The sequence below is a fragment of the Diabrotica virgifera genome, chromosome 4 (assembly GCF_917563875.1).
Source record: "Diabrotica virgifera virgifera chromosome 4, PGI_DIABVI_V3a".
Lineage (NCBI taxonomy): Eukaryota > Metazoa > Arthropoda > Insecta > Coleoptera > Chrysomelidae > Diabrotica > Diabrotica virgifera.
In genome coordinates this window covers 94,480,551-94,506,239 of record NC_065446.1, presented here as the reverse complement: position 1 = coordinate 94,506,239, position 25,689 = coordinate 94,480,551, and the positions used below count along the sequence as shown (strand labels likewise).

Here is a 25,689-nt window from a genome sequence, read left to right as displayed (position 1 = left end):
TTTTGGATCTTGGTTATTATCGATTTCTGTTTCAGTCTTTGTCTAATATCTTCATTTCTTATTCTGTCCAATTTCATTTTTCCTGCGATTTCTCTCAGCTGCTTCATCTCCGCTGCCTTTATTGTACTGCCTAGCTTTGCATTGTTTACCCATGTCTCACTTGCATATATTAAAGTTGGTACAAATATTGCATTGCATACTTTCAGTTTTATTTCTTTATCTATTTCCTCCTTTCCAAATATTGTTTTATTTAGTGCATAGTAGATCTTATTGGCTTTTTTCGTCCTGTATGAGATTTCTTGATCTAGCTTTCCATCCTCTGATATTATTACTCCCGGGTATTAAAACGTCGAGACTGTTTCTATTATTTCGTTTTTGCACCTAAATATCGTTTGGTTTATTTCTTTCTTTTTCTTTTAGGTTACCGTCATGGTCTTCGTTTTCTTTACATTTACCTCCATTTTCAAATTTTCTATTTCTTCCACCCGGATATCGAATAATTTTGCATTTTCTCTTTATCGCCTGCTGTTATTACTAGGTCATCTGCATATAGGAATCCCTCCATTCTCACTGGTACTAAATTTCTATACCCTATTGTTGACTGTAATTGCCTTGTCTTTTAGCGCTCTTCATTACTCTATCCATTACTAATATAAATAAAACTGGACTGAGACTGTCCCCTTGTTTTATTCCTCTCCTTAGGCTTATTATTGGCGAACTGTTTCCGTTTATTTGTACTTTAGCGAGTACGCTTCTATATGTACCTACTTTTTACCACGCTTACTATCTTTTGCAGGATTTGCAGGTTTTCCATTACTGACCATATTACTTCTCTATTTATAGAATCAAAAGCAGCTTTAGTATCTACAAACGTAATATACAAGTCTTCTCCTATTTCGTTTTTCCTTTCAATTATATTTCTCAGTATGTATATATTATCTGTTGTTTCTCTTTCCTTTCTAAAATCCGCTTGTTCTTCTTCTAGTTTTCCTTCCAGTTCTTTCCTGAGCTTTCGTTCTATTATCCCGGTGTAGACTTTATATGCCACTGATGATAAGCATATCATATTATAGCCCTATCACATTCCGCTTCATCTCCTCTCTTGTGTATTGGTATCAATAAATTTGCTTCCCAGTATTTCGGTATCGTTTCTGTTCTCCATGCTTCCCTCATTATTTCCAGTAGCCAAAGTTTGCCTCGTTCTTCCACGTATTTCATCATCTCCGGATCTATGTCATCGGCACCTCCCCCTTTTCCAATCTTTATTCTTGCCAATCCTTCTTCAATATATTTGATATGAATTTCGTCTACTACTCGATTGTCCCTATCCTCTTCTCTTTCCTGCTGTCCTCTATCCTCATTTTTTTGGTTGCTTGCCTCGAATTTTTCTTTATAGTGCTTATTCCATATGGTTAGTATGTCTTGTATGTTTGTTTTCAATTCATTTCTAATTCCTCTTTTTTGTTTCCTTTTTGTTCCTTTCATGCTTCTTATTTTATTCCAAAATTGTTTATTGTTATTCCCAAAACCTTCATTCAATTCTTCACCGAATTCCTTCCAGCTCTTCTTCTTCACTTCTTTTACTAGTTCTTTCACTATATTTCTCTGTCTTCTGTCAATAATGTCACAGATCTAAATGTGGTTTCTCAGAGAAATTTGTTCTTCAATCAGCATATAGACTTTAGATGTAACAAAGCTATTAAACTTGGTTTGATTAAGAGACATACCAGAGATTTTCGTAAGATTTTATTTCTAAAACATTGTTATTCCCAAAATCTTCGTTCAATTCTTCACCGAATTCCTTCGAGCTCTTCTTCTTCACATCTTTTACTAGTTCTTTCACTATATTTCTCTGTCTTTTGTCAATAATGTCACAGATCTAAATGTGATTTTTCAGAGAAATTTGTTCTTCAATCAGCATATATAGACTTTAGATGTAATAAGGTTAATGCCTTGGTTTGATTAAGAGACACACCAGAGATTTTCGTAAGATTTTATTTCTAAAAACTCTATACTTTTTTGTTGTCCGTTCTCGACTTCAATTATGATCTGGTTTCCCTTTACTCAAATATATATTGAAAATTTAGAGATAGTTCAAAGAAGATTTCTGGTGTACTAATATTTTAAATTGCGTAGACCATATTCCTATTCTGGTATGATCAATTTATAGAATCTGTATTCTCTTATTAGGTACCAGAAGAGGTAACGTTTACTTAATATTTATTTTTAGCAGAACTAATTATGGTTCAAAGATAGGTATGGTCCGACTTTTCATGCATTCTAATCAGTTACCTCATGAGATAGATATAGTTCTTCCATTATATTCTTGCACACGCATAAAATTATTCACGAATTACTTTCTATACTATCTCTTTTTTACTCACAGAAAGTAGTATCGCAAAATTAAACCGCTTGTCCATAGAAACCACATTAAGTTAAACAAGATTAAACAATACGGTATGTCTTTGATACCTTGTTTACTATGAATTTTGACGTTTATCATTTTCAGTGACAGTGCCACTAGACTAGCGCATTTGTTGTGTTTATTGGATTTATTTATAAAGTTATATTGTGTTAAATACATTATAGCATAGTTAAATATAAATGTACAATATAACTTTATAAAACACGTCCACCGATCATAGCCATTTCCTAATTATTACATTGAGTACCTACATATCAATTATATTACATATCGACGTACATACGTTAATGTTTTGATTTAACTTACAAGTGAATCATGACGTTTGTGCAAAGATATAATGAAACAACTATACAGTGATGAGCGCGCTAATAACAGGCAAAATAACGGAAAAGACGGAAAATATAATACTTTGTGTAGTTGCATCTCTTTTTATTTCACAATGTATTATGCTTTCCGTCTTTTGAGTTATATTGCCCGTTCTTACTGCACTAATCACTGTATTTTATTCTTATTTGTATTATTATTTATATTGTAACGAATGGGGTTATTAAAAGGAGGTAAGGAACTAATTGCAATTGTAACTAAGCTTATAGACAGTTATTTACATTAGGGCAAAGTCCCTAAGAGCTGGAACAACTCTAAAGTAATCTTATTACACAAGAAAGGTGATAATCGAAAGTTACCGGCAGGAAACAGAAACAGGCAGGTTTTAGAAAAGGCTATTCAACATCCGATCACCTGTTAACCACAAAAATATTAATAGAAAAATACGAATTGCGAATATAAGTTTCCAGGTTTTATAGCATTTGTAGACTACGAAAAAGCTTTCGACACCATAGAACACACGGCCGTAATAAACGCAATGCAAAATTGTAGAATATACAGCAGATATATTAATTCAATAAATGAAACTATGAACCAAGCTACAGCTACATACTACCTAAATGAAAATGAATACACGAACCCTGTACCATTAAACAGGGGAGTCAAACAGGGAGACACTCTATCACCCAAACTGTTCACATTAGTTTTAGAGGACGTTTTTAAAAACATAAATTGGAAATGTAAGGGAATGAACATCAATGGCCGCTACCTCAGTAATCTACGATTTGCGGGTGACATAATCCTGATAGCTACTGACCTACAAGAACTGCAAACCATGCTTTTAGAACTACATACCGAGTCTTCTAAAATGGGACTGAAAATGAATTTAAACAAAACAAAAGTCATGCACTCTGGTCACAAACATGAACAATCACAAAAAAGAATTTGAACATAGTCAGAGTCACTCAACACGCGATGGAAAGAGCAATGCTTGGCATATCACTTAAGGACAGGAAAACAAACAAATGGATAAGACAGACAACCAAAGTCACCGATGTGGAACAAAAATCATTAAAATTGAAATGGGAATACGCTGGACATGTAGCTAGGAGCGATCTAAATAAATGGCACAGAACCATTCTAACCTGGAGACCATACCAACACAAAAGACCCAGAGGTAGACCTCCCATGAGATGGACAGATGATCTGAAACGGACTGCCGGGAAAAATTGGCTACAAGTAGCGTACTACAAAAAACAATGGAAAGGAAGACTTGAAGAGGCTTATGTTCAGAGCAGAGACTTATGGACGTGAATGACTAGACGAAGAAGAAGAAGAAGAAGAGGGGTTATTTTGAACCTCCCCGTGCAACGGTTCCAACTCAACCGTATTCTCGAATGACTGCGGCGTGCTGCGCGGAGAGTGGTGTTCCAGAAACTACGAGAAGTGCCGCGCCGTTTGAAATACTGGTGAAATAGATTTATTTATTAGAATATAGTTTTATTTATTAAACTCGCTACAATATATTGTATATTTCTTTTCTTTAATGCTGCATTCCTGCCATATTTTCCTGCATCTTTATTTGTTTTTAATACTTTCCCTGCTTCGTTGGAATCTTTGAGTGGTTCCAAAGACAATCATACTTATGATCTGGTTCCAAAGACTTTATTTCAACACTTTCAGATTACTGGAGACTGGTAACTTTCAGCAATAAGTTGTATTAAAAAGCAAACAAACGTGTTTGCCAAAGCCAGGTAAAATTCCAGAGACATGTTAACCGTAGACAAGGCATAGTCACCAAAAAAGCGTAACGCGGAAACAGCATGGAAACAGTCGATCGGTGGTCTATCTATCTCTTTTAACCAAGCGATCCTGCGCATGTGACAGACAAAGATGGCTAGACCACTCACTCCTATGTCATGTCGGCGTTACACCTCGATACACAGAGCGGCCTATACCTGGCCTAATCTACGTGTGTTATATCTATGTAAAATTCACGAGTATATTTCAGTGTAGTGTTTATGACAAGCGACGTTGCCGTTTAAAAGCTAGTGAAAAGTTCTTGATCGGCCCGTACCACAGAATAAATAACCATACAGAAGCGAATATGACTGTCGTTTCCATTGATTTTGTTGGGACCGAAATATTTGACCTTGTGCACCAGTTACAGAATAGAACTAGATTAATTAAATATGAAATATAAAATTTAACTATCTATTTAACTAACTATTACTAGTATGTATAACTTTTACCGGAAATTTTCTGGAAAGAAAAAAGTGTTGCCTATACTCTGTGAGTTTCGCTGGTATGGCTGCTATCGCCATCTAACGGTTGACTAGTGTTCCTATTTCGGCCGGAATTTTAAAGAGGACAGTAGAAAAGCAAATAATAGTTGTTTTAAACTTAATATTTAATTCTTATCGTGTAATATTTACAGCGTAAAGAAGTAATTGGATTGTAATCGATAATTAATAGCAGTAAGTACAGAATTTATTATTCATTATGATTATTTTTAAGATTTTGCTTATCGTTTTGACGATTATGTTGACAACTAATATTAGAAACGATTTATTCTGCAAAAAGTATAATAATTTAATATAATTATAGTATAATACTTCTTAAATATTAACTTATGAATGACAGTTAACGGCATCCTACGTTTGCTGTGATTGGTCGTTATCTTCACGCATTCAAATTTTGTGTCAGGATTGGATTGTAAAATTGAAACCGTCAAAATTCGAGAGTGTGCTAACTAATCCTTTAGCTCAAATTTTTCTACCGTTTTAAAATTAAAATTGTGTTTATTTACTTTTTTCTAATTGCATCAATCCATTTTTGTCATTGAATCATCTTATGCTTAGCGACAGGAAAGTTGTAGAATACACAGTTACTATTGTAACCAGTATTTCGACACTCTTTAATACAACTTTCGTGAGACATTTGAAAGCTATAAATGTAACTCTTAATGTAGAACGTCAAAAAGCAAATTTCCAGTAAAGGTTTACAAACTTGTCACTACTGGCGCTCGCGAATTTTTAATTATCCCCTCTACCTACGAGCTCACAGCGTATAAAATATAAATAAAATGTAAAATAAAACATACATTTATAAATATAAAATTTAACTATAAACAACTGTCACGTCAGTCGCAAAAGTGAGGTTGCACCAGTTACGTGACGCATGAGCATGAAAATTATGTTACCGTTTTCGGCAGGAGTTTCGCTTCTGTATGGTTATTTATTCTGTGGCCCGTACAGAACAATACCCCGTTGGCTCTCATGTACGATAACATTAAACCATGCAATCATATTAGAAGTAAATGTAACATTTACAACTTCAAGACTTTTGCAAATTATACAAAATTTAATAAAAACATTTTCCTTGAATTTTTTTTTACTAAATTGTACTGGGTATGACAACGGGACTAGGGAAACTGTCAGTGATATTAAAAATTTCTTCGGCAAAAATGCGTAGCTCCGCAGTGGCTACAAATTTTAATTGGTAATTCATATAATATAATACCTACAGGATCTCCCAACTTGGATCAATGATATAAATTTTTATATTAAAAAAAAACCTTTATTTTGATGTTTAGAATTAGAAATCATAATTTAAAATTGTTTATTCGATATTAAAAACTATTTTGTTTAAAATTTTGACGTAGTAGGTGTAAGTGTGTACTTTGTAAGTGTGTAGTTGTATAAAAATTTATACAACTTAAACACTACATCATAATGAATAAAGATAAGACTTACAATTCAAAACAATAACAGTGTCTGGTCTCTACTCCATTTCGGAAAAATCGTCCTCACTAGAACTGCCGGTATTGGCTGTGATAATCACCGGTAGGATATCTTCTGTCTTGTCAGTTGTCAGCTATCCAAATTTGTCTTTTTCAACTCTGATGACATGCTGTATATACTTTTGCCACTGTTCAGCAGAGACATTGACAAACGCTTCATGTATGAGTTGTTGCACACGATCTTTTTTAAATATCCTCCTCTCGTAACCATTCTTGAATTTGAGGTTTGTTCCAGGAGCTTTTTGGAAAATTTTGTTGGCATGAATGATATGGAGCATTATCCATTACTAAGACATTTTTCTCTCACTTCGGGAGGCATGCGATTAGATTATTTTCAAACCAATCTTCGAAAGACTCGCGGTTCATTTCGTTATGGTAGTCGCTTGAACGTTTTTTGCTACAAATACACATTGTGTACTTGGTACAAAACCTCTATCAGATCCAGATTGTAACAAGACAAATCTCAGACCTGTTCGTTTTGGATCTTTTAGACAAGTAGTCTAATGGAGTCTTTCAAGTTCGAATGCAAGTAGTATATCCACATCTATCCAGTATCGTTTTACTTTCATCTGAAGCCGGCTCTGTCGGTAAGGCCGACGATGAACTCACAACAGCGCAGCGTTTTCTTCCATTTGATTTACATTGTCGGTAAGAGCCAACGCTGAAATCTACTCGTGAATTTGAGTTAGGCTGGTTGACATTACTAGTGAATAACGAACGTGGCTCACGCTTACGTAGTTGGCCAGTGCTACACGACTAATGTAAACAGATGTTCGTGCAGCACGATTGTCTCACGAATGGCCTACGCCACGCCACGATAGACATTAAACACGTTAAATATTTCACGCTCCAAAGACAGTCGTAGAGAGTTTGTATTTGATTAAGCACGTGCTTTTATCCTCAAAAATGAGCGTCTGGATTGATCTGAATGAACGGAAGACCGTTATATGTTAGATTTGTGGAATAGTACGAAAGTGATCCTGTACTCCGGACTGATTCTAAGGTTTCGAAGGTACAAAAAGAATGACGCACGAAACTCAGCAGTAGAAAAAATTGTTGCTCATCTTGCTCATCAAAAAACAAACTGAAAGAATAAAACAATAGGGCTTTTCATTCACAGTCACTTGTTTTGAGTTTCTGTCATATGTCGTATAATCCGTGTATAATATTAATATACACGGATTATACAACATATGACAGAAGCTCGAAACAAATGATAAATCGATGAAATACTGGATTTTTCTATACCTATATTTGACACTTTTGACGGTTGTAGAAACTAGATTTCAATTTTTAACATATATGCTTCTTTATTTCCAATATATTTTCAACGTTTGTATGGAACTGTGAGGATTAAAAAGGTATTAAACGAACAAACACTTATAGCACAATGTTTTTATTCTGTTTACATCTACATACGAACAAGTACGATTCTTTATCTTCCACTTAATTAGAATATTTTACAGGAAGTTTCGCTAAATTACGTCACAATAGATATCTAATCTGACACATGTTGATATTGCTAAAAATTTACTACAATTCTTAATAATCTACAAGTATTTACATCGTACATTTATTCTTAATCCTAATAGGAACTTTGGTTTCTTTCGGGGATGTAAGGAAGATTCGTGTCCAGAAATTCAAAAATATATAAATAAAATTTTAGTTTTTTAATATTTATGACTGGAAAACATCTGCAAGATATTACTTATAAAGCTTCAAGCATGATCTTCACATGGACAATTCCCAAAGCATCGGACTTGTACGATTAGGAATGTACATAAGTAACGCGTAGAGAAAATCAAACACATACAAGGCTCCAAGAACGGAGAACGAGACAAGTAGAGGAAGAGTATTCGCTGTGTGCAAGTACTTGGAGGGGATACGAGAAACGATCGTGCGCGAATAGCGGACGAATCTTGCAACTTTCTTAACATATATTTCTTAAATAATTCATATTAGGTTTGTTCCAACTCGATACAAAACCGTTCTTGAACGGTTACGAGTATGCGCAGTAACGAAAAATGTGTTACTGCGCATAATTATTCGTTATTGCGCATGAGCGTAACGATTCAAGAACGGTTTGTATCGAGTTGGAACAAACCTATTGTTAATTGAAATTGTCAAATTGACGTAGTATATTTCATACCTACTGTCATTGACGAAAATGGGATTTCGCAAGGGTGTGTTATAAATTGTAAAAATTATATGTTGTTCCACAATATTTATATGATATGCAATTATTAAAGTGAATTTAATCAATGGTATTTTGCTTGTAGTACAATGTTTACCTTTTAATAATTTTACCCTTTTACCTCAATCTTATTTTTTCTTCTTATCTTTTTTGGCGTTATTTCCTATGGCGTTGACAATTATATAGCAACCAGGACTAATATAATTGGCAAATATAATTAAAAGTGGTAAAAATGTTGCTGAGCTATGAAACCAGGTATCGCTCTTCCGAATCTGCACGGTCCCTATAGGCAGCCGAGACGAGACGAAAAACAAATACTGAAAAGAAAGAAGGAGCATATAGAAAACCAACTGAAACAACTAGATAAGTATAACACACAAATGGAGACCCAAAAATTCTACAAGATGGTTAACCAAAACATAAAGGAATTCAAATCTAGACTATCAATAGTTAAAAACAGAACAGGAGACATAATTGGTAACCAGGACCAGCTACTAGAAAGAAGGGTAGACTAAATGAGGTTGCAAGGTGCAGAAATCCAGCTCGAAAGCATGGAAGACCAAAGAGAGAAAGATAACATTTGTACAGTAAGGGAAAACCCTTACTTTATAATATATGTATCCTAAAATGTATATAATGATTTAAGCGTAAGTAGGTCGTTAACGAGGTGTTGGTTCTATAATAACAAACAAAGCGAAGGTTGATAATGTAGCTAATTGATGTAGTTTGTTTGGGTAACCTTGCGAATACGAAGCGTTGCTCACGTATAATCTAATTTCAAAGTCCAAGATAAAGGAAGACATAAAAAGCCCGAGGAGGGGTTAAGTATCGATTATTATTATAGTTAGCATTGTTCGAGATGGGTGTCTGAACGATATCCCGTGAAACAACACCTCCGTAAGTCCTACGCTTATGGACGTTGTATCTTTAAATAAAAGTATACTGTAGATTCAGTGTTTTTCCTAAGTTCGAGAGTTGGCCCTTTTTCCGTACCTTAAGGACCAACACGACACATCCCAACAAAGGAATTGATACTTCCCGTTTGTTTGTGGATTTTAGATGTGTCTATGACAGTGTAGACAGAAACGCACTATACAAGGCCATGATAGAATTCGATATCACAATACAGTTAGTAAAACTGGTGAAAGCAACCCTCTTAACAATCGAGTGTTATAATTAAGGTTAGAGTGCATAACGGAGTATCAAGAATATTCCAGACACATATATTATGACTTCGACAGGGAGATATCCTACTGTGGTAGATATTAGAGAATCTGGAATAACAACAAGGGGAACCACTATTAATAGGAGTGTACAAATACTAGCGTATGCAGACGACATCGATATCATAGCAAGAAGAAAGGCGAACTTGGTCCTATTGTTTACGGCTCTGGAAGCAGCAGCAAAAAATTGAAAATAACTTTTAACCTCGAACATAGTTACAAAAAGAACGCAAAAATTTCGAACGAAAATCCCCAGTGAAAGAATTTCATAGAAATTAGTGTTGAACCATTAATATAATTTGTTATTCAACGAATCCTGGAAATTAATAGAGGCAAAAAAGTTATTATTTTCTACTATAAATTGTAAAATTTAATCATTTAAAGTAACTTAAATGACATACCAAAATGTAAGAATATTGTTAGATCAATAATGAGATTTATTTCTGGACACTAAACTTACCATCCCTTACTTAGAATAATTTTACATAGAAATTTACAAATCTTCATGAGATCTTTAATAAATTAAATATACAAGGAATTGAAAGATATTATCATGAAACACCTTCAATCATTTTTATTTGTTTTTTTTATTGTTTAGGCTCTTTTATAAACATTTTTTTCTCTTTGAAACTGTTTTTAAAAAGATTTTATGGATCGCATGGGGTGACGTTGGAAAGGAATATGGCGTCTAATTATGTCAAAATGTCATGTCAATGTCACGTTTCACGTCGTATGTAACGTAAATTGTCAATGATGATGTCAAAATGTCACGTATTGTGTCAAGAACAGAAAGAGTAAAAGGATCAACTGTTACATAAAGTTCGTTCGCTCAACTCAGACATATTTTCACAGATTCAGAGTTGGAAACATATAACACAAAAATACCTGCCTCACACTATTAACAGCTCAAATAAACTTGTTATTACATAATTCTTTCATTAAAAAAAGAAGAATTATTAGAAATAGTGTGTATACTAAACTCGTAAAATTTTCGGTATATATTCAAAATATATATCAAAAATGTTTTTTTCTTCAAAATATATAGTTTCAGTTGTTATAATTTAACATATTATTATAGTAAATAATTGTATCGCGCTGTTTATATTATTAGATATTAGTGTTATTGTTGTTTCATTGATTGTTTACTCTTAATATTGGCTATGAGTACATGTGTTGGGTTGTAAATTAATTTCCGGCCACGTCTAGTTTGTCAAAATGTAACTAACTTCGCAAAAAAAATAATTACTAAAATTACTAGACAGTTGTGTCTGAGATTAGCGAACCGACTATATCTAAAAAACATATATTATCATCTTTACTAATATTCTTGAATGTGTTTCATTTCTTAAAAAAGGTAATTATTATAATTTTTTATATGTTGTTGGCATGTACTATACCTACTGCATACTATGTTAGTTATATGTGGTATACTTCTGAACATATATATGAAATAAAAATGCACTTATTGAACAGAAATATCCCATTTCTGATCTGGTTATATAAAAATTATATCAATTGCTTTAATTTTATGATGTTGAGAAAAATATATATTAGAATTTCCCTACTACTATTGTGCCGATTAAAAGAATGGAAGAAGGCGAAATACCAAACAAAATATTCAAACAGATGCCAGTAGGAAAAAGAACAAGAGGAAGACCGAAGCTGAGATATTTAGAACACATAGAAAATGATATAAAAACCTTAAAAATAAAAAACTGGAGAAAAAAAGCACGAAACAGATCAGAGTGGAGAAGAATCCTTGAACAGGCCAAGACCCAGAAAGGGCTGTCGAGCCAATGATGATGATGATGATGATGATTGTGCCGATTAACTTCTTCTCGGCATTATTCTTATTTGTTTGTGTCGTCCCTAACGAATTAACTGTTGGGATATGTTTCTTACTTTTATGTCTTATACAGTGCATGTCGAATCCCCAACTCATATACGCCACTGAATAAATGTCGAGAGCAAACTGACGTATAAGAAGGATTATATTGGGATACTGTCCAATTCTTTTAAAATAATCTAACTTACATGCACAAACAAAATGTTGAATAAATAGTTGTCCCCCATGGAAAGGTAACCTGCTTTATTCCTGCTACTATCAAATTATAGCAATAACATTATTTTATGGAACTTATTTGTTATTTTGCAATTAAAATATATGCCAAGAACATAGAATTAAACATTAAAAATATATAAAAATTACATGAAAAATAACCTTTTTTAAAATATTTAATCTAGAACTCAAATCGTATACTTTCATTTTAGATATGTTAAACATCTTTAAATCGTATACATAGGTTGATTTTATTAGAAAAATATTAATATTACAATTTCTTGGTTTCCTTATAATCTATGTTTCGATTCCTTAACAATATTTCAAAAGGATCCAGTAGTTTTAAAATTTCAACAGGTCAATTATTACAAGTTATCCCTAAAAAAGAATTTGTGTAGTTGAACCAACGGGAAAATTTTAAGTACAAATTTAAAACACAAATTAAAAAAATAAAAATAGAGAAGTGCGAATAAAATTACAGTTTCCTTGGAAAATAATATAAAATTAAATTATTTACAAGAAATGACTTCGAAACATCGTTTTTTACAGACTTCTAGAAATATTTTGCTCATTTCTTTCAAAAGTCGATAGATAGGGTCCGTCAAATTTTTCTAACGTCCATGCTTGTGATCCATATGTGAGAACAGGGATAGTCCTGGATCCCGCATACCAAACAAAAGTTTGTTAATAGCAAGCATTTTTGTCTATATCTTACAGGTTTCGAACGTCAGACTATCGGAGTACCAAAAATTCCCATTGATTTTGTCGGACAGAACTTCCAATTGATTTTTTACCCTTACATTAAGCTCTTATGCAAAAATCTGACTGCTATTTATCACCAACATAATTCTTGTCATTTGAGATGTTCTACGTGTCGGACTTATTAAAATGCCCAACATATTTGTCGGACAAACATTTTTTTATAAAGTTTGCTATTGAATAAACTTAAAAACAACCTGCTAGTTTAAACAATCTTAAACTTGTCAGGATGACACGTTCCACAATTAAAATCACGTTCCACAATTAAAACTTCCCTGTTCCAGTGTTCCCATACATCAAAGTTTGTCCGACTTGACACCGTTAAGCTATGAACAAATGTCTAGCTTGTTATTAATAAACTTTTCTTTGGTACGTGGGATCCAGGACTAGGACTATCAGCCTGTATAGTGTATTATGCAGTTTTGTATTGCTAAAAAAAAGGTAAAGTATTGCTAGGGTGGTTTAAGGTAAGATAACCTAGTGACGATTTAATTTTTGACTATCTGCTAAATAAAAAGGAACACTTTCGCAATAAAAAGAAACAGCTCATTATTGGATTTGCATTGAATAGGATAGAACTAAAAAAGCTGTTTTTTTGACACACTAACATTTTTAAGTAATTTTGGAAATTTAACTTATCAAGTATTTCTTCTGTCTCTTTCTACCTTCCTTCATCGCCTCATTCTTCTGCACCTCTTTCTTCTTCTATTTTAAATATCATCTATATTTTGAAGAACGTTTTCTTTTAACGGGGATTATATTAATGAAAATATATAGTCCAGAGAAATAAGATTTTTCTCGTGACACATCCCCATCCAGGCCGAAACCAAATTTTTTGAGTAGTATAGACATCTATAATAATACCCTGTATGTTTTATGCAGCCGATTTTGATGATATACATAGTTATAAACAAATGGAGATTAAAAAACGGCAAACTTTAGATTTTTTCGTCTATTATCAAAAAGTTAAGCATTTTAAACTAATTTGAAAGTAAGAAACTCATAAATCGTATAAAAAACTTCAATATGGCGTTCGCTGAATATGTCTATCCTTATTGGTTGCTTAGAAAATTGCAAAATAAATCATACATTTTGAGTTTTTATAAATATTCATAACCTATGTAAAAATTAACTTAGAACTTTTTTATTACACGAAATGCTGAGACTTCTGGCTGGTGCTTAAATCATACCCTAAATTTCAAAGCAATTGGTCAAATAGTTTAAAAGTTATTTAATTTGTTTATCCCAAATTATTTTTTTTGCAACACTATAGGTCAGAAAATGATGAAGTTACAGTAATACTTTGGATAGTTTATGAAAGAAGAAGATTTACACTATTAATTTAATTTAAAAAATGACAAAAAACAATTATAAATATTGCAAAAATATTTGCAAGAACATGTGAATTAAAAAAACGGGGGGGGGGGTGAATTAAAAAAACGCTAACTTTGTCCCTAAGACTAAGTTTTTGTTTCTAAATGTGTATAAAAATTCAGTCTTTCTAAATATGAAAAATAATTTTTCTACGGGTAACGGTTAAAAAGTTATTCTAATTGTTTATAAGTAAGCAAATAATCGACATGTTTTGCAAAATAAATTTACACTGTTTAAAATTACTTTTTGTCATTTTTTTTAATTAAGTTAATAGCATAAATGTTGTTCTTTCATAAACTGTCTTAAGTATTACTATAACCTCATAATTTTCTGACTTATAGTGTTGCAAAAAAAAAATGAATTTGGGATAAACAAGTTAAATAACTTTTAAACTATTTGACCAATAGCTTTGAAATTTAAAATATAATTTAAGTACAAGAAGTCTCAGCATTCCATGCAATAAGAAGGTTCTAACTTAATTTTTACATAAGTTATGAACATTTATAAAATCTCAAAATTTATGACTTATTTTGCAATTTTCTAAGCAACAAATAAGGATAGACATATTCAGCGAACGTCATATTGAAGCTTTTTATATGATTTATAAGTTCCTTATTCTCAAATTTGTTTAGAATGCTTCACTTTTTAGTAATAGACGAAAAAAGCGAAAATTTACCGTTTTTTGACCTTCATTTGTTTATAACTATGTATATCATCAAAATCGGCTGCAGGAAACATATACGCTGTGAGCTCGTACGTAGAGGGGATATTTACAAATTCGCGAGCGCCAGTAGTGGCAAGCTTGTAAACGTTTACCGGAAATTTGACATAAATGTCAAAGTGATTAATTTAAAATTAAAATTAAAAACATTAATCATAAAAAATATTAGTTGGTCAAAGCTGTGGTATATATTTTTATCTTAAATATACTTACGTTTTAAATACTGAATTTAAGTTTTTTTAATGTTGCGTAATATGTAATTATAATTTAATCTAAAAATCTTAGCGCCATCTACACGATAATGGTGAAAGTATCCGAAGGAAGAAATTATATTTTATCAATAGAACGTCAAAATGATTAGCAAAATCTTAAAAAAAATCGATTACAATTGAATTACTTTTTTGCGTTGTAAATGTTAAGCGACAAAAATTAAATAATAAATTTAAAAATTACCGGTGAAAGTTGAATTAGTAATCCGCTAGGAGCGCCACCAGCGAAGCTCAGAGCGTATAGGTTATTATTATAGATGTCCATACTACTCAAAAAATTTTGTTTCGGCCTGGAGGGGGATGTGTCACGAGAAAAATCTTATTTCTCTGGACTAATTGTTCTATATTCTGTTTCAAAATATTAGCAGGTAAAAATTATTTTTCGGAAAATATATTAATTAAATAAATTAAATACATTAAATTAAAAATTATTTGCCAAGAAAATTATAAATTATTTCTAAATGATACCTACTCATTTTCAATTGATCAATATAACACTTTGTTTCATAGATACACATTGAAATAAATTATCCCTACTAGATAAAAATCGTCTGACAATAATATACTTTTCATTGTGTTCCGATCCATTTTTTTGTACATAATATACATTTTTACAAATTTTGTTCGACAGAGTCTATTTACATTGTTTTTTGTTTAGAGAAATCACAGACTTAAACCATCCCTTTGGACATCATCCTCACGGTGTTCTTGAGAGCCTGTCGTTTGTTACAGAACCAAATTCGTATCACTTCTCTTTCATAGCCGAGCTGGTGTGCTAGACCTGTTATTTCGGTACCTAAAATACGATATTAAGTTAAATTAACCATACCTACTTATGATATATTCAAAAAAGGGAACATATAAACTCTATGTAATTTATCTCAAATCCGCTCCACGCAGTTGGCCAACAAAAGGTTTTCAAAGAATTATACATATTATAAAAAAATCATATACTCAAGCGGAATACTGGATTCTGAATTATTTCGACGCAAAGGCCACAGAAACTGATATAAACTACTAAATTACTGATAGTGTCAAACGTCAAAACAAATATAAAATGTAATTCTCATTACAGTCAATTTCAGAACTTCTTTCTGATACAGTAATAATAGCCGATAGTTTACAAGACCTGGAAAGACTCATGAGTAAAATAGTAAGGTGTAGTAGGGAGTACGGACTTTCTCTCAGTATCAAAAAGACGAAGTTTATGAAACTTAGTAAAAACAACCATAACACTAACGAAATCTTGTTAGTAGAGGGCCAGCAGATCAAAAGAGTACAAAAATTCCACCGTACAAAAGTACACTTACCTAGGAACACTTATAACAGAAAATAATGACTACGCTGCAGAAATCAAAGTCAGAATCGAAAAAGCACGTTCTAATTTTATGAAAATGAAAAAGGTTCTATGTAGCAAAGATTTAGCACTAGCTCTTAAAGTACGCCTAACAAAATGCTACATATCAGTGTACTATACTATGAAGTGGAATCATGGACGTTAAATCTAGAGACAATGAGACGACTTAACGCCTTTGAAATGTGGACCTATAGAAGAATTATGAGGGTTTCGTGGGTAGGTAGAGTTACGAACAATGAAGTACTGAGAAGAAAAGGTAAAGAGAAGGAAGTTGAACGTACAATTAAAGAAAGAAAGCTACAGTATCTCGGACATGTGATGCTGGGCAAGAAGTATGGCTTCCTGTGACTCATAATGCAAGGAAAGATAGATGGCAGAAGAAGCATCGGGAGAAGACGAATAATCTAAAAATAAAATTAATAACGCAGAAAATACAAAAAATCGCTGATACAACTTAATTCACCTATGTAATGCCAATAGTGTCAAAAAATTTCATAAATGTCATTAGTGTAAAAATTTCATAACAATGGAGTAAGCTTGCCTGAGGTTGGACCAATTACAAACAAGCATTACGGCGCGGTAAATTTGAATTACTCCTCCTGGTTTAAAAACAGATCATAGTGCCGTGAAAAATAGGACGCTAAGTGCATAATCCCGTAAAATTATACATAATGTTTTAAAATTTACGCAGTAAGAAGAAGAAGGACATTTTACTGTGAAACAGGTACCTAAGAAATAAAGAAAAAGAGAAGTTACAACACGAAAAACAAAAACAAAAAGTCAAGGCAAGTAAAAGGAATAAGTACCTAGATGTCTAGAAACAGAAGTAGGTACCATCATTTGTATCATAACACGTACAATAATATGCAAATGCTTCTTTTTTGCTTCTATAATTATATTAGAGAAATATAATTATTTACCTGACGGGTGGGTGTTCCTTTCAAAATGTGCATTCAAAAGTTCTAAAGCCTGAGGTGTGAAAGAGGTCCTCCTTTTTCTTTTTTTCGAAGGTTCTATACCGATGAAATCTGTGAGGTGATTTTGACCACTTTTGTACCTAAAAAAATATTACAGTTAAAGTTAATTGTTCAAATAAAGTTGTATTCAATTAAAGTTAATTGTTTTATATCTAGATATATTTATATTTATAAGAACATTTAAACCAAATAGTTCTCAGACTATAGTGGCGGCTCTAAGGGGTGAAGAAAAAAATTGTTGAAACATAAAAATATATTAGCTGCCATGAAACTTAAACCACAAACAGACAAATTCAACTCAATAAACACGCTAGTTAGGAAAATTAAGGGAATTTAATGCATATCATATAAGTTATTATTTTATGTAGTTTGGGTTTATCTTTCTTGTTATAATACTGTACCATTCGGAAAAGGCTACAGTACATGTGATCACCTACTGACAATGAAGTTACTTATTGAGAAAATAAATGAATACCAAATACCCATATATATGGCATTTATAGATTTTGAAAAGGCATTCGACTCCATAGAACACTGGGCAGTGAAACAATCACTACACAATAGCAGAGTAGATCACATGTATACAGAACTAATCTCTAATATATACAGTAAGGCCACAACTACGATACAACTTGAACAGAATACACACCCCATACCTATCAAAAGGGGCGTTAGACAGGGAGATACGATTTCGCCGAAGCTCTTCAACCAAGCTCTAGAAGAGATTACAATGGGAAGAATATGGAATCATCATTAACGGCCAATACTTAAATCACCTAAGATACGCTGACGATATCGTCATTATCGCTACAGACAAGGAACAACTACAAATAATGGTACAACTAGACCACGAAGCCAGTAAAGTTGGTTTAAATATGAATTACAGCAAAACAAAAGTGATAACAAATCAAGAGGATGAGTTAAGAATCGTAGTTAAACAAAACCAAATAGAGGAAGTGAATGAATACATATACTTGGGACAAATAATAAAATTGAATAGAGACAACCAAACAGAAGAAATAAAGAGACGAACGAAGTTAGCGTGGGCCTCGTTTGCTAAGCTCAGCTTCATATTGAAGAATAAAAAATACCCTCAATATCTAAAAACGAAAATCTACGACCAATGTATTCTTCCGGTCCTTACATATGGATGTCAAACATGGACGTTCACAAAAGCGAATATGGACAGAATTGCGAAAACACAAAGAGCAATGGAAAGACAAATGGTCAACGTAAGACTGTCAGATAGAAAGAGGAATTCCTGGGTAAGAAATATCACAAAAGTTAAAGATGCTACTCGTCAAATAGCTAAACTAAAATGGAAATTCGCCAGTCATACGATTAGACAAAAAGACGAAAGATGGAATAAAATTATTACAGAGTGGAGACCATGGACATATAAACGAAAGAGAGGAAGACCACAGATGAGATGGGTAGATGACCTAAAACACCAAGCAGGCTCAAAATGGATGCACATGGCTCAGGATAGAGAAAGATGGAGGAGCGAAGGGGAGGCCTATGTCCAATATTGGATGTCGCAAGGCTAATAGAATAGAACTGTACCATGTTTGAAGAAATGTATACCTACTTTATGAGAATGTTACGTTGTGTTTTGTTTTTGAATAAATACAAGAAGCATCTTTCAGAATCTTTTGAAGAAGCTTTAATTGAAACAAATCCAAGATAGTGAACATTATACATTTAGAGGTTTGTTAAAAAAAGTGACTTTTCAAATCTCGCGGGCTGAGTAATTTTTATTTGTTTATGTTGGTACATATGCCACAACATTTGTTTCGTTGGTTTGGATATACAAATTGGACGTGTTTTGGTGTATTGCCTGGATGCCTGGATGTCCTAGCACATCAACAACCAAAGAAAACGTTAAAAAGGTGAAGAAATATTTTGTAGAATTTTTTGTTCCGTTCGCTATAAAGTATGTATTATACTATAAGTAAAAGATGGTTTTACTTGTTTTCAATTCAGAGGGATGCACAATCGCCGGACAGCTGTTTCCACCATTTCAGTCCTGATTTAAAGCATACGAAATAAGTCGATGATAAGTCTAAATTGAAATTTACTAAACGCAACAGCAAGTGATAGTAAGTGACTTGCTGTTGCGTTTAGTAAATTTCAATTTCCGACTTGTCATCGACTTATTTTGTATGCTTTAAATGATGACGCACGGGTAAAGATTCGCGGACTCAACTGTAAGCCTGAAAACAAAAATGAAAGTATTTCAAACTGTATACGAGCCGGTGCTACTCTACGGTAGCGAAACGTGGACAGTGAACGACAACATCCGTAGTAAAATTCAAGCATGCGAAATGCGATATTTACGTGCGGTATCCGGGGTGACCAGACATGATCGTATAAGAAATGAAGACATACGTGAAAGGTGCGGTATTGGAAGGACCTTAGACAGACTTGAAACGAAACAGTTTACCGTGGTTCGGACATATGGCGAGAATGAGTGAAGGTAGAACTGTGAAGAGGGTATGGAAAGCGGCATCCGACAACAAACGACGAAGAGGCAGGCCAGCAAGAACGCGGAACGCAAATATTGGAAAGGCTTGCGTAAAAAGAAATATTGGGTGGAGAGAAGCAGAAAGACTAGCTACTGACCAAAAGGCATGGAGACGTCTGATTTCTCCACTTACCTCGACACCGTAAGGTACAAGAGGACGGCTTAAGTAAGTAGCTATCATCTCCTAATTCTTCTTCTTTTCAATTTTTCTTTTGTTTATGTGGTAGTAAGGATCACCCCAATATCTCTTCCAACTCTGAGCAACGCGGCCTCGTTCATTTTGTGTTCATTGAGTCTCAATGTGTGAGGCAATGCCTCAAACATTGTCCATCATTTGTTGTGTTACAATTTAACAGTTTGGTCACTTCTGACCTTTTCTGTATAAATCATAAAAGGGCGAACAAGATTGGGGAGATTAAAACCGCATTGCTAGAAATTAAGGCCTCAGGTATATTACATCTTAGGGGATTACTTTAAATGGGATACAATACATATTTATAAATAAATAAATTGTTTTCGATATAAGTACAAACCACCTTCTTTAACAAACCTTATACATCGAGATAACTTGAAATTTTAAGAAAAACTCTTACTCAACTGACCTGTCCTCGGCTTCTTTCATCCACCTTTCTAGAACAGGCTTGATTTTTTGAGCGCTCTTGGGTGTGATGTCTAATTTTTCGAACCTAAACAAAACCAAAATTAAATATTAAGTTTTTTTTGTACAATCTTCTAATATATTTTCGGCACAGGACACTAGCATACTAAGGTTAACAGCTTAAAGTAGTTCAAATATTGAAGATGCCAGTGCCCTGGCCAATTCTTAACAAACTGCATCGTGAGTTTAGCAACCAGTACCAAATGACCCAAAGCAAAATTACACTAAATAGTCAATAACAAGATTTTCAGTTCTAAACTTTTTGTTACACTTTTTTCTACAATCGTGAATAGGGGGTGAGTTAAGAAATGCAACGAAAAAATATATTATTTTCAAAACTATAAACGTTACTTTTGTGGAAAGTATTATTTAAACATATTTTTAAATTAAAACAAGTATACAAATATTTACTTTTATATTAAATGAATTGTAAACATTCATATATCTCAAAAAACGGTGCATGTTTTGTTCCTAGACTTGTATTTGGTAAGTTTTGCTTGGGTTATTTGGTTTTTTTTTGGTAAATTTGGTTGCTATTTTGTTATAGTGAGTCACTAGCTAAGTTAACTGTAGAAAATAAATAGTAAAAACATACATTGCTTGCTGCTGAGTTGATAGTTGCGCTGCGGCAAACATCTGAGAAGCCAGGGCACTGGGAACAAACCATAAACCGTTACTTACGTACTAAGAAACCTTGTATAGCTCGCTACAAGAACATTTGTTTGTCTGAAGTATGTTAATATAGTGTTAAGTTAACTTCGTCATACTACCGGTGACTTTATATCAACTATCGAATCGCCCACGCTATGTCTGTAGCAGTTTGTTTTAAAATGGCGTTTGAAATATTACTCAGAAGGATTGTTCCATTCATGGAAACATTTGACGGAACATTTTAACATGATTTGGTCCCTTGTCACAATTTAAAATTGGTCCAGACTGTTATGCGGGAAAATAAAGTAAAAATTCTTGATTGGCCTAGTAATTTACCAGACCTAAATCCCATTGAAAACCTATTGCTATAAGCTCAATTGCACTAAAGGTGCTACGCAAGTGTGGTTCCACGATGATTGAGTCAAGAACATGTGCGCCACAAGTCAATGGCAAGTCGTATTAGAGAGATAATTTCTGCTAAAGACGGACGTACTTTCTACTAATAAAGAGATTGTTTAGTAGTTCAGTCTACTTATGGTATATAATGATAACTGCTAAGGTTTTAGAAAAATTGTTTTTTTTTTCATTTGTTCCAATTTATTCATGACAGGACATGTGTTATAAACAATGTATTTTGGGAAAGATCAATAGTGATAAATGAGTGAAAAAGAGAGTGAAAGAGATAAATAGTGGCACAGCACCGATAAACATGGAAGGCAATAATAAAAGCGGCAAAGACTCACGACTTGTAACGCCATTGATGATGATACGAGGTGTGAAGGCATAATTAGTGTTACGTAGATTAAAATTAGAGTGGCAAAATAGTAGTATACAGTGATGAGCGCGCTGATAAATGGCAAAATAACGCAAAAAATGGAAAACATAATACGTTGTAAAAGAGATGTAACTAGTAGAGGTGGGAAATTATCGATAGAAACCTATACATTCACATTACATTATATTACCACCATCCATAGTTTACCACCTTTAGAAGTATCGGAGGAGTATGGCAATTAACACTGCGACAGGAGAATTTTATAAAAGTGTCACTGTCAATGTCAAACTATCACGGTGCTAGTTGCCATACTCCTCCGACCTCCGATACGTCTAAAGATGGGAAAGTATCGATAGTGATAACGTAACGTAATGTAAATTAATAGGTTTCTATCGATAATTCTCCACCTCTACTAGTTTCATCTCTTTCTATTTCACAACGTATTATGTTTTCCGTCTTTTGCGTTATTTTGCCGGTTCTTAGCGTACTCATTACTGTATAAAACTTGGCTTGAAAGTAGCCAAATTGCACTAGTACAACATTTAAGCATAATGGTAATCTCTCTAATGGTATACGGTCAGACTATTATTTGTAACTGTTATGTCTTACTGTATGCCATGTATGATAATTGTTTGATGATATTTTGTACAATTCTAGTTTAAATCGTTTTCAAAAAATTCTGATTTAGATTTCAGAATTTTTTAAAAACGATTTTCGGATTGAAACCTGCTTGTCAAAGAAAATATAAAAAGTAATTCCCATCACAAACAATATGGTTTAACCCCAAACAAAATAATATTTAATCTACAAAAATAGTCTTAAAAATTTTATCCTCTGAAGTCTAAATACAGTAAAACCTCGATATAACGGACTAATATTGGGAGGACGGGATGTCCGTTAAAACCGAAAGTCCGTTCTAAAAATAGGTTTAAAATCAATCAAATTTTTTTTTTGAAATTTTGTAGGTACTACAGTGTACAAATCTATAAGTTAAAAAAGGAATAACGTTTGTTCGCTACTTTTTTACTTTTCTACTTCATCTAAAAAGTTTCTGCAATATAGATAGTCATTTGGTTGACAAAATTATTTACGAATAGATGGGTTGAATAAGCGATGCATTTTTTGGCAAAACATACAATTAAAGTTGCCTTCTTCTGCATTTAGAATACTTTCAGGGGGATTAGGAGGAGCTTTGTCTAAAATCAATAAACATTTCACCTCTTTGGGCGGTATTACCAGTTTCTTCTCTTGAAATTTTCTCACTGCAGGTACAAAACCAATTTTTGAAAATATCTCTGGTGAACCATGCCCTATTAGAGCTATAATATGAAACGGGTAGATGATGCCCTTTGATGATTATATCTTTGACAATAAGTACTAGGTTTAGAAGATTTACTAACAATTATAGAAGTCATATATAAACTAAAAGGGGTAGTTCCCTGGGTTGGCTGTATACCTTATAGCATCTTATAGTTAAACAAACTGGAACATGAAGTAAAACACTTCTATGTAAAAGGTATATTTACTAAAATTGTTAAAAATACCAATGGATTGAATAAAATATGTTCATCAGAACGTTTTCGAACCTATCGGTCCATCATCAGTGAATCTAAAATCAAATAAGTAATCTCACTATTAAAACTGAAAAGATGGTTGAAATTTTGAAAGTTAAAAAAGTGTGGTTATAATTACTTACTTGAATACTTGCAAAATAGCCCCAGAACCAAACAATGGTTGTGATTATAAATCACAACATCACATCACAATAACATAATGTATATTGATTTATAATCACAACCATTGTTTGGTTCTGGAGTTATTTTGCAAGTATTCAAGTAAGTAATAATAACCACACTTTTTTAACTTTCAAAATTTCAACCATCTTTTCAGTTTTAATAGTGGGGTTACTTATTTGATTTTAGATTCACTGATAATAGACCGGTAGGTTCGAAAACGTTTTGATGAACACATTTTATTCAATCCATTGGGATTTTTAAAATTTTTAGTAAATATACCTTTTACATTGAAGTGGGTTTACTTCATGTTCCAGTTTATAGAAGTCAATCCATGCAATACATCTGCGTTGGTACAAAGAAGTGCCGAGATCCTGTCCTTGTTGTTTTTCCTTCTAAAATTCGATGTTTCATATTTTTTACATTCAATTTTTTTTTACATTTGATCTTATTTTTTGTCCGTTTTATCCAAAGTCCGTTAATTAGGTTCGTTCTATCGAGATTTTACTGTACACACCAATTCTTCTCTGCAACAAACAAACCAATACTTTTTGCAAAATGTTTTGAGTTTTTTCATGTTGTGAATTGGTAATTAATAGGTAAATGAAACTTATTATAATGTTTAAATCTTAATTAAATATCTAGTTAGAAATGGGATTTAAGAGCTACTGCTTTTTATTTTAATTCACAATGTTTTGCGACTAGCTGTCAAATGTCAATCCATAAATGTTACGTATCTCAGCATGATGATTACCTACTACTGACAGTGAAATAAGCGATTCCACGTCCTTCTTAAATTACGTTTTTTTTTTCAATGGCTCTGTTATGTACAAACGTTGAAATTTATGAGTTAATTACAGGGCCGCCGCTAAAGTGTTGGCCGCCCGTGTGCAACTTAATATTTGCGGCCCCTTTCCCAACACTTTAGTCGTTTCAACGTAGGTACTAGTATTTAAAGAAATATGCAGGACACCATAACGCATGTATTTTGTCGGACATAACTTCCAATTGATTTGTTACCATTTCGTTAAACTCTCATGCAGAAATCAGACTGGTGTTTATCACCAACTGGGCATTTTAATGAGTGGAACACGAAGAACATGTCAAATGACAGGAATCATGTTGGTTAGTAATGTCAGTCTGATTTTTGCATGAGAGTTTAATGAAAGGGTAACAAATCAATTGGATGCTCTGCTCGACAAAATACATGGGACGTTTTCGTAATCTGACGTTCCAAATTTTTAAACTGTTCCACAATTAAAACTTCCCCTGTTCTAGTGTTCCAGTACATCAAAGTTTGCCCGACTAGACACCGTTAAGCTATTAACAAATTTTCAGCTTGCTATTAATCAACTTTTTTTTGGTACGCGGGACCCAGGCCTATTTGAAATACAGTATTGTGCAAAAGAAAAGCGTGTCTAAAATTATCAAATTCTCAACTTAGACTGAACTATAACCCTATCCATAACAATACATAAGCATAAAGGAACAATATCATAACAGCAACCGTCGAGTATTAAAAAAGATTTTTTTAAACCATCTGGTAATAAAAAAGACTTTTTTATTACTCAATGAGAGCAACTTAACAAGCACTTATCTAAATTCTCGGAAAGTATCCTATTGTCGTATCGTACTCTCTTAACAAATCATAAATGTTCAGAATTTGAAAAAATCGCATATGGGCCACGTAGATAAAAATATCTTAAAGTCCGAAATCCGCCAGCCACTTTGAACTAAAAAGCATTCCCGGAACTACTTTATGACTACAGCTGCAAAAGGGCAGTTCATATAATAAATAACATTTTCTGGCATTTTTGTTTAGATTATTTGGAATATTAGAGTTTATATATCTGAATCATTACTA

General features: G+C 32.9%; 1 protein-coding gene across 2 annotated transcripts in view; it reads right to left on the bottom strand.

Annotated features, from left to right (window-relative positions):
- Nucleotides 1-7,928: 7,928 nt before the first annotated feature.
- Nucleotides 7,929-25,689, bottom strand: part of LOC114326083 (POU domain, class 6, transcription factor 2) — a 670,249-nt gene continuing 652,488 nt past the window's right edge. The window contains exons 9-12 of one of the 2 annotated variants that reach the window (XM_028274303.2): nucleotides 21,262-21,318; nucleotides 20,611-20,694; nucleotides 17,428-17,564; nucleotides 7,929-15,946 (exon numbers count right to left, since the gene is read on the bottom strand). In XM_028274303.2, the coding sequence (XP_028130104.1) occupies nucleotides 15,822-15,946; nucleotides 17,428-17,564; nucleotides 20,611-20,694; nucleotides 21,262-21,318 (403 nt within the window). In that variant the 3' untranslated portion in view covers nucleotides 7,929-15,821. The remainder of the gene's footprint in view (nucleotides 15,947-17,427; nucleotides 17,565-20,610; nucleotides 20,695-21,261; nucleotides 21,319-25,689) is intronic. The other variant, XM_028274305.2, reaches the window with a different exon arrangement.